Genomic DNA, 17,977 nt, shown 5'->3' on the forward strand with positions numbered 1-17,977 from the left:
ACGGGGCTGGAGCCCAGTGAGGATGCTCTAGCCAACCCAACTCAGCATGGAGAAGGAAGGACTGCAGCATGTGCCTGGGGAAGGACTGCGGTCTGGCCCTTCCCCATCCTCTGCCACCTTCCCTGTTGCAACTGGGCTACTGACCAAGGGGTCGGGATCCAGAGGACTCACGGATCCAGAGGAATAGGCATGAGAGAGCTTGAACTTGCAGTCCCGTGACAAGGTCCTGCCCTGAGGAGTGTCTGTCCCTGGGGCTCTGGCCATCTGTAACCAGGGATTGTCTAATATAAAAGGCAGAGAGAGTCCGGGAGCAGGGCTCAGGACCTGGGGCTCCCCTCTTGCAGACAGCTCCTCACCTGTAGTCCGGTTCCCCATCCCGTACTCCTCCTGAGGACATAACCCATGCACACTTGGCCACCGTGGCTCAGCACCAGCCAGCGTGGGCCAGGAGGAAGCAGGGGTCTGTATGCAAGGAGCTGTGTAGCCTCATGCTTAAAGCACTCCCCTGCAAAGTGGGAGGTTTTGGTCCTATCACTTGAGGAGGCCTGGAGCCCGGACCACCCATTTTTTGTGGGTTGACTCTAACCACTGGGCCTGTGTGCGGGAGGTGAGAGCAGCCGGGGTGCTGAGCTCGGTGCTCTCACTCCAGTCGGCAGCCAGGGGTGCTCCACAGACACCTAATGGACCGGGGATGTGAGCAGCCCTCCCTTGCCTTCCAGCCAGGATCTGCAGGGCAACAGCTTGGACTCGCCTATGCCTAACGTTTAGGCCCCTAAGCCCTTGTATGCACCTCGAGTGAAGGGGTTTTGAGGGCTGTTGTAATGCTCTCAGTGTATGTACTCATCCTTTAGCCTTCTTTTTGGTGCATGTGGTGGCTCTGCAGGCCACGGCCTCCACAGAGGGAGGTTCACGGGCAGCTCCATGGGGTGCACAGGTGATATGTATGATGCCAGCACCTTTGCATGCTGGAATTGAGAGCTAGAGGGTCTTGCCCCTCCACTCAGGATCAGACCAATGCCATAGTTGGGGTTAGGAAGGAATTTTACCCCTGGTTACATTGGTATGGACTGGGGGTTTGCCTTCCTCTGCAGCACCCCCCCCCCCCCCCCCCCCAGTCCGTACCAGCTTGACCGGGGGTAAAAGATCCCTCGAGTGTATTTTAACCACCTTCGCAGCAGCAAGACTTCAGCTGTCCTGGTCCCCCTGCTTTCACTGTCACAGGTTCGGGTGTGATGTCTGGTGCTGTGTCAGGGGTGACTGTGAAGTTTTGCTAAAAAGTTGCTGGATTTGCATAGGACAGATGGACAGGGCTGATCCTGCCTCAGGCAGTGGTTGGAGGTCCCTTCCAACCTCACTTCTTTGGGATTTTATGGTTCTATAAACCAGGCGTCCTGAATGCAGGCAGCCTTGGACCTTATTCCCTGCCAAGCTCTTGAAAGTCACTGGGGTCTCTGCGCCAGGCTGGGTCTCTTAAAATAGCTTTGAGTCTGGGCTCACAAGAGCTGAGAGTCAGAGGGAGAGCATCTGTGCAGCCTTTGGGAAGAAGGCCCCCGTGCCCTGCTGTGGAGCTGGCGACGAGTAGGCAGACGAGTAACCGGAGGGCACGAGCAGGCTGGAAAGGCGGGAGAGCGTGGCCAGCTGGTTCTCTCCGGGCTCCCAGCAGACTGGATTTGGCATTGCTGCTGCATGCAGCAGTCTCCTAACCCAGGAGCAACACTGGGGCCAGTGGAAGCAGGCAGCTGAGCTGGGGTGCTAAAGCACAGCCCTACTAAGGACATACCTGTGCAACCTCTTGCCTCCACCCAGGGCTGCAACAACCCATGGCTGCAGTGAGCCAGACCCGCTCTGCATGTGATGCTGCTACTGGCCAGGCAACAGGCTTATGCCCTGCACTAATGCTGTTGTGCAGAGCTTGGGCTGCTCCTGGTTGCTGTAATGGTAGTGTGCATACATCCAGCTGTGCCCGTCTCAGCTTGTCCCCGGGTTTGCCATCACACCTCTGCTTGTGTTAATAATCCCCACTTTGCAACACCAGTGCACCAGTGCCCTCACTCCCTCCTCTTCCGGTCCATCTCAGAGCAGACGAGGCTCCCAGCCTGGCCTAGCTGGCCTCTCTGGATGGACAAGGATCTGACACTGGGTCCAAGGGCTGAATCCCTTTGTGGCTGTTCTTACTTTTGGGCTTCTCCTCATGGCTAGCAGCCTCTTGGGATGGTGGGACCCTGCTGCCCAGGTGCCTGCATCCTGGAACCAGTGCCGAACAGTAACTGTGACATGACAATGGCGTGAATGAAGCGTGGGGCTCAATGCACAGGATTTGTGCCCTTCAGAAGGCATCAGACCCTGAACAGATGATGTGAGAGTTGCTGGGACCTGGTTCTCTCACACCATCCCCAGGGAGCCCTCCTGAGTCCTGGCACGTGAAGCCACCACTGTGCTCTGTGTTTGGACAGCCCCCAGCACAGCGCGGCTGTGAGCTGCGAGATGCTGCTGCTGTATGAATACAGATGCTGTAGCTACGCTGGTGCCTGAAAGAGCAGGGCTCCCGCGAAGGCCTGGTGTCAGCCAGTCCCACAGCGCACTGTTCGGTTCCTCTGTCCAGGGAAACGCTCATTAGCATAGCGTGTACATTCTCCTAATTTGCTTATTAGTGTGTCTGCTCCTTATTGTGTTATTAAGGCCCAAAATATTCGGAAGCTTTGCAGCGAAGGCTAATCAGCACATTGGAAACTCTTCCCGGGCTCGCACCGGGCTGGGCACAGCAAGCATGATGGAAACCATGATTGCCTGGTTACTTTAAAGCCTTGATCCGGGCATGGAGGGCTGCTGGGTCAGCTGGGGCTTTGCTGTGGGCTTGGGAACAACATCCTCCACAGGCCCCCAGAGCCCTTGGAGCTAAAATGAGGGCACACTCTGCATCTCAAGTAGACTGCCAGCCAGTCTCCCCTGGGAAGCGCTCAGTGCCCTCACACGTGAGTTGTTTGCAACAGGACAAAGCCCTGGGAACAGGCTGTGGGGAGTAGTTCTGTGCCAGGTCCCCAGGGATGGCTTTCACCAGGACCTCATAGGCCTGTCTGGCCGCGGCACTCTGCTCAGCTTTGTTCTGCTGCAAATGGATGTTCATGCTTGATTAATCCCTTTTGTGCTGGCTACTTTTGTTTCCCAGGCCCACGTGTTTGATCTGAGCATTAACAAGTACGAAGCGATCTGCTCCCAGCCCGTGGTGGCCAAGAAGAAAAACAAGATCACCCACGTCCAGTTTAACCCTGTCTACCCTGTCATCATCATCGGGGACGACCGAGGCCACGTGACCAGCCTGAAGCTCTCCCCCAATCTGCGCAAGATGCCTAAGGTAAGGGCGCCGTCGTGGATGCACAGAGCTCCCGTGTGCAAGGCACAGCCTGTGGCACCAGGCCTGTGTGGCCTCAAGCAAGTGGCTTCCTCTTGCTGCTCCTCAACTTGTCCTCCTGCAGAATGGGAATCACGGTAGCGACGCTCTTGTAAAGCCCTTGGGGTTGTGAGAAATGATCTACACAGTAAGGAACAACACTAGCTGTGGGGGTTGTCTCTGCTCTGTATGGACGTGGGGAAAAGGAAACTCAAGGTTTTTTTCTAGCTGGCCAGTAGGCCAGTTGTAAGATGCCCCATCGTACAGGGCAGTAACTACATGTGAGCAGGTGGTTTCCAAACACAGGTCACAGGCTATGTTGTAGCAGCTCCACACTCATGCCTTTGTTGAAGGCAGGGAAGAGATGCACCTTGTAGACTAACTAAATAAGAGATGCATAAGCTGTCATGATCGTGAGCTCATGAATGCTTCTGCACCTCTGATTTAGTTAGTGTATAAGGTGCATCTTTACCCGGCCTCCTGCCTGACTTCTTAGAGTCATCGAGAAGTAGGGCTGGACGGGACCTCAGAGGTCATCCAGTCTAGTCCAGATGAACACAGCTACCTACCTCACCCTACCTTTGTTGCAGTCCTGGTTTTATTCACAAAAATGGGACAAAATAAGCTGCTGCCTAGGCCTGACTTCCTCCTGGGGTCCCCTGCAGGGCTGGCACACTTGCTTCCTCTCTCTATAGGGAGCGCATCACCTAGAAACATCGGACCAGCCTCCCAGGCCACCTGGTCCCACCACCCAGGATCTCAGGCAGCCAGAGCTGAAGATCCACTTTAGCTGTAGGTGACAGATTTGCCCTCACTGCCCCTGTTCGAAGTTTGCTCCAGAATCCCACACCTGGAAGAGACCTCAAGTGGCATCTGAGTCCACCCCCCTGCACAGATGCAGGCTGTGCTGTTCCTACCCCACGGCAGATGCCTGTCCAGCCTCTGCTTGAAGCCCTCCAGTGAAGGAGCTTCCCCAGCTTCTCCCAACCTACTTGCAACAGCCACATACCTGCCTCAGCGACTTGATGAAACCTACCTAGCCTTCTCCTGCAAGCTCAGGACTAGGTAGTAGCGCAGGATGCTTCTGATAAACTCTTCCATGTTTCTTAACTAGTATTAACCCAGGGCTGCCGGTGTGCAGCTCATTCAGCTATGTGAGCAGGGCTGCTTTGTACTGCAAGGCTCTTCTCTGTCAGCCCTGCATAATCCCTGAACACAGTCTTCTCTTGTTAGCGGACCATTTTCACCTGGACTTCACAGCACCAAGGAAGGGCTTTGGTCTAGTGGCCATAGCCTTGCATCTCTGCGGCACCTTTCTTTACACTGATCCCAAAGGACTTTACCTACCCTGCAAACCCATGCTGAGGACAGGCTGAGGACAGGCTGTGGCCCAATTCTCCTCTCACCAGCCTAACTTTGGGTAATTGGGCTTTAGCAGAGTTACTGTGGCTTGCCGTTGGAGTGAGTGGGATGGGAATCTCTCCTTGTCTGAATATAATAGCAGGAAGACTAGCTGAGTGCCATTCATTCAGGTGAGCAGCATGGGCAGCTGCATGAAGATCTAATACAGGTGATGCCAGCATGGAGAAAGGAAGTTTCTTTTCTTTCTTCACAGCCCCAGCCCAGGAACATCCGAACTCTCTGCCTGGCTCACAGCCCATTCTTTTACTGCTTCCCTTGCTGATCCATTAATTCTTGGGCGTATGTAAGCCACCATTTCTGCTGCTCAGGGTGTCCCAGATTGTTCTAAAGCTGGAAAGGCCCCGGTGGTCTAGCAAGGGTACATCAAGCAGAGGGGCCCACACAACACAGTTGTTTAATCCCTTTGCTCTGCACTGAAATGCAGCCACGTCTGGGTTTAAACAAAGCAGCTGCTTAGCAGGAGACAGCAACGGCTGAGAAGGAAATGCAGCGCTTTGTCAGACACTTGTCCAGTAACCGGCAGCAGTTGTCTAGTGACTTTAAAAATGACAAGCCTTGCTTTCCAAGAAGTGTGCAAATGGGGTGCAAGTGATGGGCTCCTCTTTGTAAGTTCTTGCTCTCAGCCATTATTAAGCTGTCCATCTTCTGCTTGCCTCATTGTCTTTGAAGGGACATTTAACATGGGATTAAATGTGTCCTCCACATGTGGGGAGGAAGGAGGGGCAACCGATAGGCAGCAGAAGGCCGATCTGTGCACGTCGCCCGTCTAAAGTCAGGTCTGAATTAAAAGCAGTGCGATCCCTAATGACTAATGACACGTGCTGGCTGTGTAGGTCCTGCAGACCCAGCCTGGCTGCCTGGCTGGCCACACGCAGGTGCGTGAACTGGGGTGAGGAATCAGTGAGTTTGTTCTCTAGGGCAGACATGGTGCTTGTGGCCCTCAGTGCTTCCAACATCACGTAATGCAAGACAACAGGGGAAGGTGATGTTGAACCCAGTAGGGGATTCTTCATGACCTGGGAAAGTCCTGCCTGGGTTGTGGCATTAAAGTTGGGGCGTCTTGGAAATCCAGGAATAGGTGTGAATCTGTTGCCCAGTTCAAGCAGCGATCTCTCTAGTCAGCGTGTCAGGACAGGAGGGCTCCTAGATTCTGTTCGCAGCTGTCGACTAGCTGCATGACCTCAGAGAGCAGCCGTGGAAACCCACAACTGCAAAGCCCCCAATTGCAAGGTCATTCCTTGGAGTCTCAGAAAAGCGGAGAGTCCCTAGGCCTGAAGAAGGGCGATTGCACCCGAAAGCTTGCTAAGAACTTTTTTTCCAACTACTCAGTGGGTCTAAGAAAAGATATCAGGTCTATTCAAAGAACCTTGCCTGCCTGTGTCCTTAGACTGTTTTCTTGCAAGTGAGGTGCCCTGTGCTCCCTGTTGTCCTGCTGTCGGCCCTAACGCCGCCCATGCGTGACGGCCTCAAAGCTGGGCTGTATGAGGAAGCTGTGCCACCCTTCCATCAGCTCGCTGGAAACCAGGCCCTGCATTTTCTTGATGGTCCTGGCAGCACTAATGAGCTGACAGGACACAGTGGTTTCCTGGCCTCCTGCACTCACCCACATGTCCTTTTTGCCCTCTGATCTTTGTGTACGGGGCTAGGTGAGGAGCGGGGCTGCGCTACGCTGCTGCTACTCATAGCTCCCCGCACAGCTGGGCCATGTGCTCCAGGCAGGTAAGACAAGCAGCCTAATCACCTCGCTCGACAGAGAACTCTTAATAGCCACATGTCATTCCAAAACCTCTCTCTCTCCCTAATAACAGACCGGGGCTGTCTGTTCCACGGGCAGGATTTGTATATTCTGGCAGATTCCTTAATGCTGGCATGTAATTGGGTTTGCCGGGAGAGGAATCACCGGGAGAGACAGAGCTAAACGCAGCCCAGCTCCTTTGAAGTGGAGGGAGTTATGGCAGGGCTGAGCTTAATCCTGTCTGTCTCACAGCTGAAGCACGGAAAGGGAGGTGGGGAGAAACCAGGACTCCCGGGTTCTGTTCACAGCGCTGCCACGGGCTCCCCACGTGCCCGTGAGCCACTCCGCTGCCCTTTGCCTGCCTGCCGGGTAGGGCGCCGGAGGTGCGTGCAGCTTAATTCATTCCAGTTTGTAGACACCTGAAGCTCCTCACCTCAACACTTCTCAGCACCATTACCACAGCTTGGTTCTTAGCGGCGTGCAGGACCGAGAAGCCAAAGGCTGAAACTTTCAAAAAGACATGAAACCCTCTTCCTAACGTGACCTTCATAGTGCCCGAGTCAAATGTCCAGAATGCCTAAGTCCCATTGTCTCTTGAAGGCCTTAAGGTCCTGCATCACTGAGATGTGTTAAAAATGTCCCCTTCAGCTACTAGGTGCCTACGTCACTTTGGAAGATGGGATTTATGTAAGCCGGTCAACTGACGGGTCAAACATTGTCAACTGACTGTCAGTTGACTGCGTATTTTTGGCTGGTGAAAGTTTATAGAAATGTTTCCAAAAAACATTTTTTTTGGTAGTTTTCTTGACAGAAATATGGTTTTGTGTTGTTTTTTGACACATTTCTTAATGGCAAAGTTGTGCTTTTTCTGTGTATTATTTGGACCTATTAAGAATTTTTTTCAATTGTTGACCAATATTGACCGGTCGATTGAGCAAACTTTCTTTGAGCGGTCAAATACCCAACCCTAGATTAGGTGCCTGTAACAGGGTGGCTTGTCCCCTTAAGAGAGGGCAGCCAGCCTGGCTGAGGGCCAAAAAGGATTATTTTTTATTTAATTTCCTTGCTTTATTTGCTAAAAGACTGATTATTGCTGGGCTCTGTTGAGAGATGCGAGGGGAGCAACAGCCTGATGAAGCCCAGGAGAGCGACCCCCTGCAGTACCTTTGCCAGCTGTGATGCAGGATCTCTTATAAATTGAAGCATGAGAAACCACAGCATAAAAAAGCATTTGTGATCCCCAGCATCCAGTGTGTTAGGGAAAAGACCGCTGGCCCAGCTGGGCTGTGCTGAATGCTAGGAGGTGTTTTGGAGAGGGTTCATATCTGGGAAAGATGGTGCCTGGAAGAAGGATCTCCTTGGGGGTCCTGGACATTGGCTGTGGCTTAAAGGTCCATGGTCTGATATTCTGTTACTCCAGTCTTGATGGTCTGTTCTTCTATAATAATCTCTCTCTCATATGATGTTAGACTTCAACTTCCAATTCTATGAGCCGCTGTCTGGATTTATCGCTCAATGTGAAGATCCGTCTGGGCATTTGTAAAGATTGCAGCTTTTGATTAAGTGCTGGCTGTTTGCTGGGCCCTGCATTTGCACAGGGGGCTGTCCAAGTTGTTCGTCTTGTGAAGTGTTGTTTTGAAGCATCCGTGTCCAGATCTCAGTGTATTCAGCTTGACCCACGCTTCTCTGTCAAGGTTGTGCCCAGCGGAGGACTCATTTGGTGTTGGTATGAAACACTGTAGGGGTAGGTCTGACCTTTCCCAGTGGTCGGCCCGCTCCATTGCTGCCCATAGGTTTGGTTCCTCATCCCCAGTCTCCTCCAGGAGCTTGTGGGCTTCATACATAAACAGTTTATGGCTTTTAAGCCTCTTAAACCTCCATCTGTTCAAGTTGTCAGTTAACAGTTGATGGAACAGGTGATTTTCATCAGCTCTTGCCTCTATTCTCAGTAATGATGTTAGGATCTATCTTCTTATGTCGCTTGGTTCAATGCCCAAGAGTACAGGGAGTACATCTGTGTGTGTGTAGGTTGTGCAGCCTGTTAAATACAGTGTCAGGCTTTTTAGTGTGATAACTTCTGGACCATACCGGGGCACAATCTTCTGCCGGGGCATACGCCATTGCAAGTGCAGTGGTTCTGAGCGCGTCAAAGTTGGCAGCCTGTGTCATGCTGGTTAAACATCTTAAGGCAGCTACCCATGCAGAGACTATTATTATTCCTCTATAATAATATAATAATGTAATACTTAGATCTTGGGCCACCATGGTTTTTCTTCTTCTCACATCCTTGTCATAAGCTAGATGTTTTTCCAGAGTGGTGCATGAGCAGTGGCTTTCTGTTGCTGCAGTGAGGCTGCAGTGGTGATGGCGTCTGACTCTGTCCATAAGACCTAGCAACAGCACACATCTGCTCTCTGTGCCAAGGTCATCAATGTGACTATTAAATATGCTGGTCCCTGTGCCAGCCCTTGAGCTCCAGCCTCATTGTTCCCCTATCAGCAAATGCAAATGCCATTACCTTCCTTTCCTCACCTGCGTAGCTTTTGTACTAATCCTGCTCTCATGTTGCTAATTTTTGCTCTGTGAAAATCCAGCAAGACAGGCAGGCAGTGGAAGGAAGGATGATGAGAGGATGAAATAACAGTCTGAACCTGGAGGGGCAAGCTCCAGAACGCAGATCGGGGCAGCTGGCAGGAGCTGTCCAAGACAGCAGCAAGGGGCTCTTACCGACACATCGAATGGAAAAGAAAGATCAGGAGAGGCTGCGTGTCTGCTTCTTCGTGGGGAAGGTGAGCTATTCAAAGAACGCTTGGAGAAGGCAGATTCACTCGGAGCTGGCTTTGCTGCAGTGGTCCCATGTGCAAGAAACCCTACAAGTGGACAGATAGCACAGTGCAGCTCTGGAGAGAGTGAGAATGTGGACAGCTTGGAGCCGGCAGGGCCTGCTGGCATTCACCTGAGGGGGCTGGAAGAGTAGAGCTGCCAGCAATAGTCCTTGCCAAGGCATTGCCAGGTGAGATCCCAGAGGACAGGAGAAGGGCTAGCCCAGTGCCCCTCTTTAGAAAAGGCAGCGGGGTAAGGAGGCCCTGAGGAATGACCATTGAACCAACCTGGTTTCAGTACCTGGGAAGTTACTAGAGCAACTTAGAAACATTCAGTGTGTCGGTATCTGGAGGAAGACGGAGTGATCATTGGCAACCAGCGCGGATTTGTTATGGACAAATCAGGCCAAACCATCATGATTTGCTTCTCTGATGGGGTAACTGGTTTGGTGGATGAGAGAAATACGTTGCCCATCACGTATCTGGACTCTTGTACGTCACATATCCGCACATCACATACCAGGACTCTCGTAAGGCTTTTGTCACAGCCGCCCCTGCCATTCTCGTAAGTCCAGAAGAATTGCCATTTGCTGAGTCCTGCCATCCTGCCCAGTCTCCTGTGCCGCACAGTGGCAGAGAGCAGAGGCTGAATGGGAGAGTGAACTAGGTCTGACCAGCGTTTCCCCCTGCTCCTCTCTTGCTTTCAGCCACCACCATTTAAGGTCTAGGAAGTTCGAATTCAGAGGCTGAGCTCCTAACTCCCCTGCTCAATAGCTACTGATGCCCCTTTCCTCCAAGAACGTGTCCAGCCCCTCCGTGAATCGGGCGAACCTGTCAGCTCCCCCCACATCCAGTGGCCACGAGTCCCACGCTGTAACAACACGCCGGGTGGGAAAGAACTTCCTGGTGCTGGTTTTAAAGTTATGACCGACTAGTTTTATTTTGTGACCCCTCAGTCTGGTCTTGTGTGAGAGAGGAAGTAATAAATCCTTATTGACTTTCTCTTCACCATTTACTATGTTGTAAACCCTTCTCGTGTCCCCCCTCTCTTCTAAACAGAACAGGCCTGGCCTCGTGAGTCTCTCCTCCTAGGAAAGCCCCTCCAAAGCACGCAGCATCCTTGTTGCCCTTCTCTGCACCTTCTCCAGTTCTTCTACCTCCTTTCTGAGGTATGGGGGCCACAACTAGGCGCAGTATTCAAGGGGTGGACACGCCGTGCATTTTTTAAGGGGCATCATGATACTTTCCATTTTGTTGGAAAGCACAGTTCCCTTCTTTGTCACCCCTAACATTTTGTTTGCCTTTTTGACGGCTGCTGAGCACGGAGCTGGTGTTATTCGTGAACTCTCCACAATGCCTCCCAAGTCTCTTCCTTGTGTGATAAGCTAGAGAAACCTGAGCTAGCACAAATTACCACTAGGAGCCTGTGGACTTGGCTGAATAACAGTTTTCAAGTATCTGAAAGGTTTCCACAAAGAAGAGGAAGGAAACTTCTTCCCCTTTGCCAAGCATAGGACACAAGGCAGCGGGCTCAAACAACAGCAGAGTGGTTAGGAGTTTTTTTGCTGGGATAACACGAGCCTAATTGAACAAGCGGCATGGGGAACATCATGGTGTGGGAGGTGGCGTTCAAGAGGCTGGCTGGGCACGTGTCCGTGATGGGTTAAGAACCGCCAGGCCTGCATCTGTGCAGGGGCTTTGGCTGGATGACCTTTGAAGTCCCTTCCAACTCAGGTTCCCTTGTGCCGTCCTATAAAATCCTTTGCCGAAGCCCCAGTTATATTTCCCAAAGTCCCTTTCTCAGGAGACTGATGATGCCTAGCTCAGTTCTGCATCTGTCTGCTGTCCTTTGCCGACACACCGCTGAGGATTTGCTGTCTGAGGCAGGGGCTATCTTGTGCTCAGGGCAGACTGCCACAGGGGCACGTCCACCCTGTGCTCTCCCGCAATGAGCTGGCACTTGCTTCTTTAACCTAAATGAAACTTCCTCCACACCAGCAGGATTTCTGTGCTCTTTGCACTCAGACAAACACGCTGGGGCTGCAGAAAGCCAGTCGAGTCACAAAGTGAGGCTGGCCAGGGTGACAGTGTGGTCGCAGTGACTGGGGGGTGTGCCGGAAACCCTAATTGCAGCGTAGCGGTCCCCGTGCAGAGGAGATGGGTCGTTCTTCCTCGCTGCAAATGGGGAGATGCTGTTTTTACTTCTGTAGGTGCCAAAGTGTGCTAGGCACTATAGAAACACAGCCCCCATCCAGCAAGGAGCTCTGTGGGACTGGACACCTTCCCCCATCAAGGACCTCAGCAAAGTCCAGTCGGATCCTCAGGGACTTAGCAAGCCAGTCTCCCCTGGAGTCCAGTGCAGATCGCACCCAAGCGCTTGTATTATCTTATGGAGCATCAACTGCTCGCCCTGCCGCTGAACGCACTGCTTTAGGGATCTGAGCTACACTTAAAATACTGAAGTGTGTTCCATGAGAGAAATCACTTAATTAGTAACACATTGTTCTTAATTTGCACTAAATTCCAAGAAGTTGAGCTGGCCTGGGGACGTTGCTGTGGGAATCTGGCTCCAGTAGGGCTGCTTAGTTAGGTAAACACTTCCAGCTTCTTTTCATCTGCTGGGTAGGAAGAAATTAAAGCATTTTGTTACCACGCTCAGAAGAATGCAGCTGTTTAACAAAACATCTAAAACAGCCACGCATCAACCCCTCTGACGCTCAAGCAGGAGAGAAAAACAGCAGCGGAACAAAGGCTTCAAACCAAAACAGATGAAAGTAAGATAAAAAGCAGTCCTGGGGCTGGTTTTGTTCAATATCTTTATTACCAATCTGGAAGATGGGATGCAGCGCACCCTAAGCAAGTTCATGGATGACACCAATCTGGGGGGAGTAGTAGATATGCTGGAGGGCAGGGCTAGGATTCAGAGTGACCTTGACACATTGGAGGATTGGGCCAAAAGAAATCTCAACAAGGACAAGTGCAAAGGAGGGAGCAGTCCCATGCACTGGGACAAGCTGTGGCTGATGGGCTGGGCAACAGCTCTGCAGAAAAGGACTTGGGGGGACAGTGGAAAATAAGATGGAGATGAGCCAGCAGTGTGCCCTTGGTGCCAAGAAGGCTAACAACATCCTGGGCTGAACTGGCAGAAGCATTGCCAGCAGATGGAGGGCAGTGATTCTTCCCCTCTATTCAGCACTGGTGAGGCCCCATCTGGAGTCCTGTGTCCAGCTGTGGGCTCCCACTACAGAATGGATGTGGACACACTGGAGAGAGTCCAGTGGAGGGCAGTGGAAATGATTGTGGGGCTGGGGGACAGGACTGGTGAGGAGAGGATGAGGGAACTGGGCTGATTTAGTTTGGAGAAGAGAAGACTGAGGGGGATTGAATAGTAGCTTCACCTCCCTGCAGGGGGGCTGCAAAGAGGATGGAGCTGGGCTGCTCTCAGTGGGGACAGGTAGCAGGACAAGGAGCAATGGGCTCAAGCTGCAGCCAGGGAAGTTGAGGTTGGATATTAGGAAAAACTTTCTCGTGAGGAGGGTGGTGAAGCACTGGAATGGGCTACCCAGAAAGGTGGTGGTATCTCCATCCTTGGAGGTTTTGAAGACCCAGGTAGACAAAGCCTTGGCTGGGATGATGCAGTTGGGGCTGGTCCTGCTTGGAGCAGGGGTTGGACTGGATGTGACCACCTGAGCTCCCTGCCACCCTCATTTTCTATGATTCTGTGATTCTAAGAAATGTTATAATCAAAGAGGCGAGTTTGCTAATGTGGTGGTTTCTGGATCGGGCCATAAGGGCAGCCCAGGGAAGATGGTAGCAACATTGCTAACGTCTTGGATTGAGGCATCCAGGAGGAAAACTGTTCCTGGCATTGGCCGTCTTTTTGCAGCCTGTAGGAAGTCTCTACCTCTCCTCCCCCCTGGAAGAGAAATATGCTGCTCAGAAGAGCGACACATGCCTAGACTGATGGGTCAGGCTCAGCAGAGCCAACAAGGATGCAAAAGGCAGGTTTAAGTCACGTTGAAAGGCACACGCCCAGCTGGCAGCAAGTGCGATGGGAGGGTCGCATATCACGTGGACCAGACACCTCGCTGTTCCCTTGGGCTCCCCCAGCTGTGTGCTACGGGGACCAGTTTCTTCTCCCTTGGTTACACAGCAAACTCCTTGGAGCCTGTGTTCTCTGTTTATCCAGTGCCTCGCATCAGGCTTTGAGCCAGGATTGGGGCCCTCGCGGTAGCACAGTCCCCAGCCTGGTGCTAATATGCATGTGGGCATCAGGTGCTTGATCACGATCACCCACACTCATTTGCCAGGTAAATGACCTCATTGGCAAATTAGGTCCCAAATGTAAGTGGTTTTCATGCTCCAATGCAGAGCGTTTGCAGTGACCATCAGTGCCTGGAAGAGTTAAAAGCCAGTAGGCTGTTTCTGTTGCCATGCCCGCTCTTCGGTCACGTGAGTTATTTCGGCAGCTGCCCAACCTGATACACCAGGAGCGGAGGCAAAAGCAAAACTCGGTTTCCTGAGATACAAGCCGGCTTCGTCTGGGACTGACTGTGCTCACCGAAGGAGACCGAATAGAGTAGATACGATTCGATGCATTTCTGCAAAGCCGTCGGCTAGAACTGGGCAGAGGTCCCTGCGTACACAGGCTTTGAACCATCACCCCAACAGCGTCACTCTTACTATTTTCTTTCCAGTGACCTGTGCAGACCTGTTCCCAGAAGTGCCCTGGGGGGCCTTTTTCACTGTGCCTGTATTCGGCTATGGGGTTTCCCGGGCTTCTAGGCTTTGCTGGTTGCTGCATGGGGCAGGAGGGCATCTTTTCCCTTCTCCCCCTGCCTCTTCCCTAGTGCCCCCACGGCCCTCCCACAGGGCCTGAACAGACTCTCTCCTACCTGCTGGATCCCTTTCAAACTGAGAATATTGCTTGAACAAAAATTAGAGGGGGGGGAATAGCCATCAGGGAAGGCTTCTGCACAGGAGGCAGATCAGGTGTTTGCTGCTAGCGCACCAAATAACAGAAATGCTAAATGAAACCCTCCAGGAATAGACGCAAGAGGCTGGATCCTTCTTCCCAGTTCACCAGGGTCCCGTGACTTGATGGCACCAGCATCGGTGAGGGGAGAAGAGAGCCCGCCGGTGGGCGCGCTGGGCTTGGGGGGACGGGGAGAACTCTTCCGTTCTTCTGTTCCTGGCCTCCTGTCACCCCCATCCTTATTCCCGGCATGTCACGTCAACCCCATTGCCCTCTCTCACTTTGTCCATCAGTAGAGACACAGCCTCAGCAGTACCGGTGGGTTATTTTAAGCTGAGGTTGACTCCTGGCAGTCCGGGGAAGGTGCATTAGTCTGAAACGGAGGTGCTGGGAATTGGAGCCAGCGCAGCTCCCTTTGTCCCTCCATTTTTAGACGAGTCGATTGTTCTCATGAATAATTGCTAAGGTGTCGGCTCAGACCTGCGCGGTGCTGAGCAGTGCCGAGCGCCTTCTGTGTCAGGGAGGTCAGGGCTGACTTCTCCTGCCTAGCTTCCCCTAGCTCCTGAACGAGCGGCTGGTGTAGCAACGAGGAGCGGTCAATTCGGCGGCAGCTGCAGCGGGCACCGTGCCGACACTTCCCCCCCGCAGCAGCTAGGCAAGCCCCAGGAGTGGGTGACTCCTGCCCTCTGCTCCTCCATTGCAGTCCCGGGAGAAGACGGCAGGCCAGACGACCCACCTCCACAGGCCAGATGTTGAACGCCCGCGATCTGGGTGAACAACACAGAGATCTCTGCTTTCTTGCGCAGCTCTGTAACTCCCAAGGGATTCCACCACCTTCCATGTGATTTGCAGTGCTGTGCCCAAGAGCAGGATTTGGCCCGTCTGTGTTTTCCAGGACACATAGGGGAAACATCAGTGCTGATGGATTTGTGCAGGCCAGGGCTTCGCCTTGAAGCATCTCATTCATTTCCCTTGTCCTGGGCTTATCTCCATTTAGGGAACTGTGCGTACGTGGCCAGCCCTGCAGCACTGTAAGAGGTGCTTTGTGCCAAGGCAGCCAGGGCAGTGCTGCCGGGGTAGCCTGCCCAGGCACCTCCTCACCAACACCTGGTAGCCAGGACCTGGTTTGGGAACCCCGGGAAGAGCCCAGCCCCAAGTGCTGCCCCCGAGGTTGGCAGCCAGCGAGGCTGTGTGCCCGGCCCCTGCTTGCAGGCTCTTCCCTTTGCATCTGCTCTCCTAACTGTGTATAAGAAGAGGCCCTGCAGATTTCTTCTGTATGTCAGGCTAAACGTCAGGCACATGAGACTATTCCAAACCCAAACCTGCACATGGAGACCAAAAGGCATCTAGGGTAGGACTGGAGAGGCAGCTGGGGACACACACACACGCCGGGGTTTCAAGCTGGGAGCACTCCTTCCTCGTTCTTCCCTTGCAGCAGCAAGTCAGCGCCTCTGCTGACACGCCTGGCATCGGAGCTGAGCATCCCTCGCGCAGTGCGCGTTTGAGGGGCAGCACCGTGGTGTGATGTTAGCTCCTCGAATGGAGTTTTTGGGATGCATTTCCAGCTCTGCATTGGAGCTGACTTCTGCTTTCTGAGAGCCTGCTGTTCCCCATGCAGCCTGGGAATATATCTACAGTGTGACCCAAAAAGGGGCCATTTCTTGCTCTGCCGCCAGGCCTTTCTGGCCTCTTCTGGAGGGGCCGTACAGCCCTTGGGTCCTCTGCTAACACTGACCAGGGCCACTTAGAAACAGGGGCCGGATGGGGAACTACCCGTTCTTTCGATGTTGGCTGTCAGGGTGGCTGTTCCCTTGGCTGTGGTCAGAGGTGGCGTTACTTCCCCCCAAAGCGGGCTGGTTTTCCCGGGGGAAGCAGCACAAGCTAATCCCTAGCAGACCTGGCTTCTGTTCCTGGCTTTGGCATGAGACTGCGGGTCACCAGGGGCAAGGCCCCTCAGCTCTCGGGGTCTGCGGTCTGTCTGCGCGGCTCAGGTCAGTGCTGTGCTGAGACCTTCCCTCGCAGCCCAGGCACAGTAGCTCCCAGCCGGGGAGGAGCAGAGACCTCGGCCAGCTCCAGCTCTTGGCATCGTGCTAACACAGCCGTGCACCATATAGACAGGCTTCGTCCCCCTTCTGCAAGGCAGGATGAAGACACCCCAAGCCCCGGGGTACCTTGAAGAGAGCGCCGTAGCGGGGCTGGGGCCCAGGAGATTCAAGCTGGAGCTCCACCCTCCAGGACTTAACATTGGCATTTCTGGGGCTCACTCTGCTTAAGCGTCTGTCACTGCTAATTACCCGTCCAGTCATGTGACTCGTGAGTTAATTGCAGTCAGGGCTGTCTTAATCCCCATTTATCGTTAATTCCCTTTGCACCGTCTTTTCATCGCGCTGTGAACAGCTGCGGCCAGCTTGGCGAAGGGCGCGACCCTCCATACGACTCAGCTCTTGCGCCTAAATCCCATGTCGCCTCCGTGAGCCTCAGGGGCACTCGCGTGGCTTCATAGCCCTAGAGCTCGGCCCCACTCGGAGGCTTTTCTGTGCCTTGCACATTCGGTATCCAGTGGGTAGCGGTGGGATTGTCTGCCCCACAGGCTCCCTCCCTTCCAGGGCAGCAACCATCTCTTTCTCCCCCTCCTGGCCCCACATATCTGCCCCTTTGGCTGCCCAGAGGAGGGCTGACGTGTGCTCTGCTCAGTGCCCACATCACAGTCTGCTGACTAGGGTGCTGCCTGGCCCGCACCGCGGGGCCGTCCCCACCTGCCGGTGCAGAACCACTGCTCTGGAGAGCGCTGGGGCAGGATCTGCACCGGGGAGCTGCGGGCCAGGCTTCCTCGTCCAGCCCGGCCAGGGCCAGTCCCTGTCACGAGCTGCTTATTCTACTGGTGCCTTTGCATCATGGTTTCAGCATACCTGTGTCATCGCAGTGACTAGCAGAGGAAGGTGCTGGGTTGGGTTTCTGGTCTGATACCTGGCCCGGGGCATCGCTCCGTTTGTAGTGCAGGAGCGTTCAAATGCTGCAGTCGGCAAACTCCAGACCAGAGTAGCCAGAGCCCTGCGGGCCGCTGTGAAAACCGGAAAAGATTCACCTGCTCCGTAACCCTGCAGCTGGGAGAGCGGCTGCAAGCCCCGAAGGGCCGGCTGGTTTAGCCGTGCTGTTCTTCCCAGGACGTCCCGATGGATTCCTCCCTCCCTGCCCAGGCAAGAAGACAGGGAGTGAGAAGGAGAGTGCAGGGCCCTTGGCTTGAGGAGGAGGCAGCGGTGTGGAGAAAGGGGGCCTGAGGGACACAACCCCAGGCTGGCGGTGGAGGAGGTAGGTGCAGAGAGCTCCGTGAACCGTAGCACAGAGTAGCTGAGAAAAGCGGGGAGAGATGGCGGGTCAGGCAGACTCCCTGCTTGTGGGCGAGGGGAGAGCCCGAGCCGGGTCTGAGCCGTTCCTCCCAGGCTGGGGGAGGAAGGACTCCTCCTCCCCGGTCCTGATGCTGTGTCTCAGGGCAGCCGAGGAGGCCAGCACCTGGGGCCGGGAGGGGAGCAAAGCAAGGGAGCTGGTTCTGAGGCTCCCTGAGGCAGGTGCTTGCTGGGAGGAGTAAGCCAGTCCTTCGCTTCTCCAGCGAGTCCAGGGACGGGAGTCCGGGACAG

The 17,977-nt window shown here is 53.9% G+C and overlaps 1 protein-coding gene across 4 annotated transcripts in view; it reads left to right on the forward strand.

The window, feature by feature from the left end:
- DNAI1 (dynein axonemal intermediate chain 1) overlaps nucleotides 1-17,977 on the forward strand; it is a 214,096-nt gene that overhangs the window by 166,237 nt on the left and 29,882 nt on the right. For all 4 annotated transcript variants that reach the window (XM_019480027.2, XM_019480028.2, XM_059725327.1 and 1 more), the window contains exon 19: nucleotides 3,167-3,352. In XM_019480027.2, the coding sequence (XP_019335572.1) occupies nucleotides 3,167-3,352 (186 nt within the window). The remainder of the gene's footprint in view (nucleotides 1-3,166; nucleotides 3,353-17,977) is intronic.

This window comes from Alligator mississippiensis, chromosome 3 (genome assembly GCF_030867095.1).
Source record: "Alligator mississippiensis isolate rAllMis1 chromosome 3, rAllMis1, whole genome shotgun sequence".
NCBI classification, from domain to species: domain Eukaryota; kingdom Metazoa; phylum Chordata; order Crocodylia; family Alligatoridae; genus Alligator; species Alligator mississippiensis.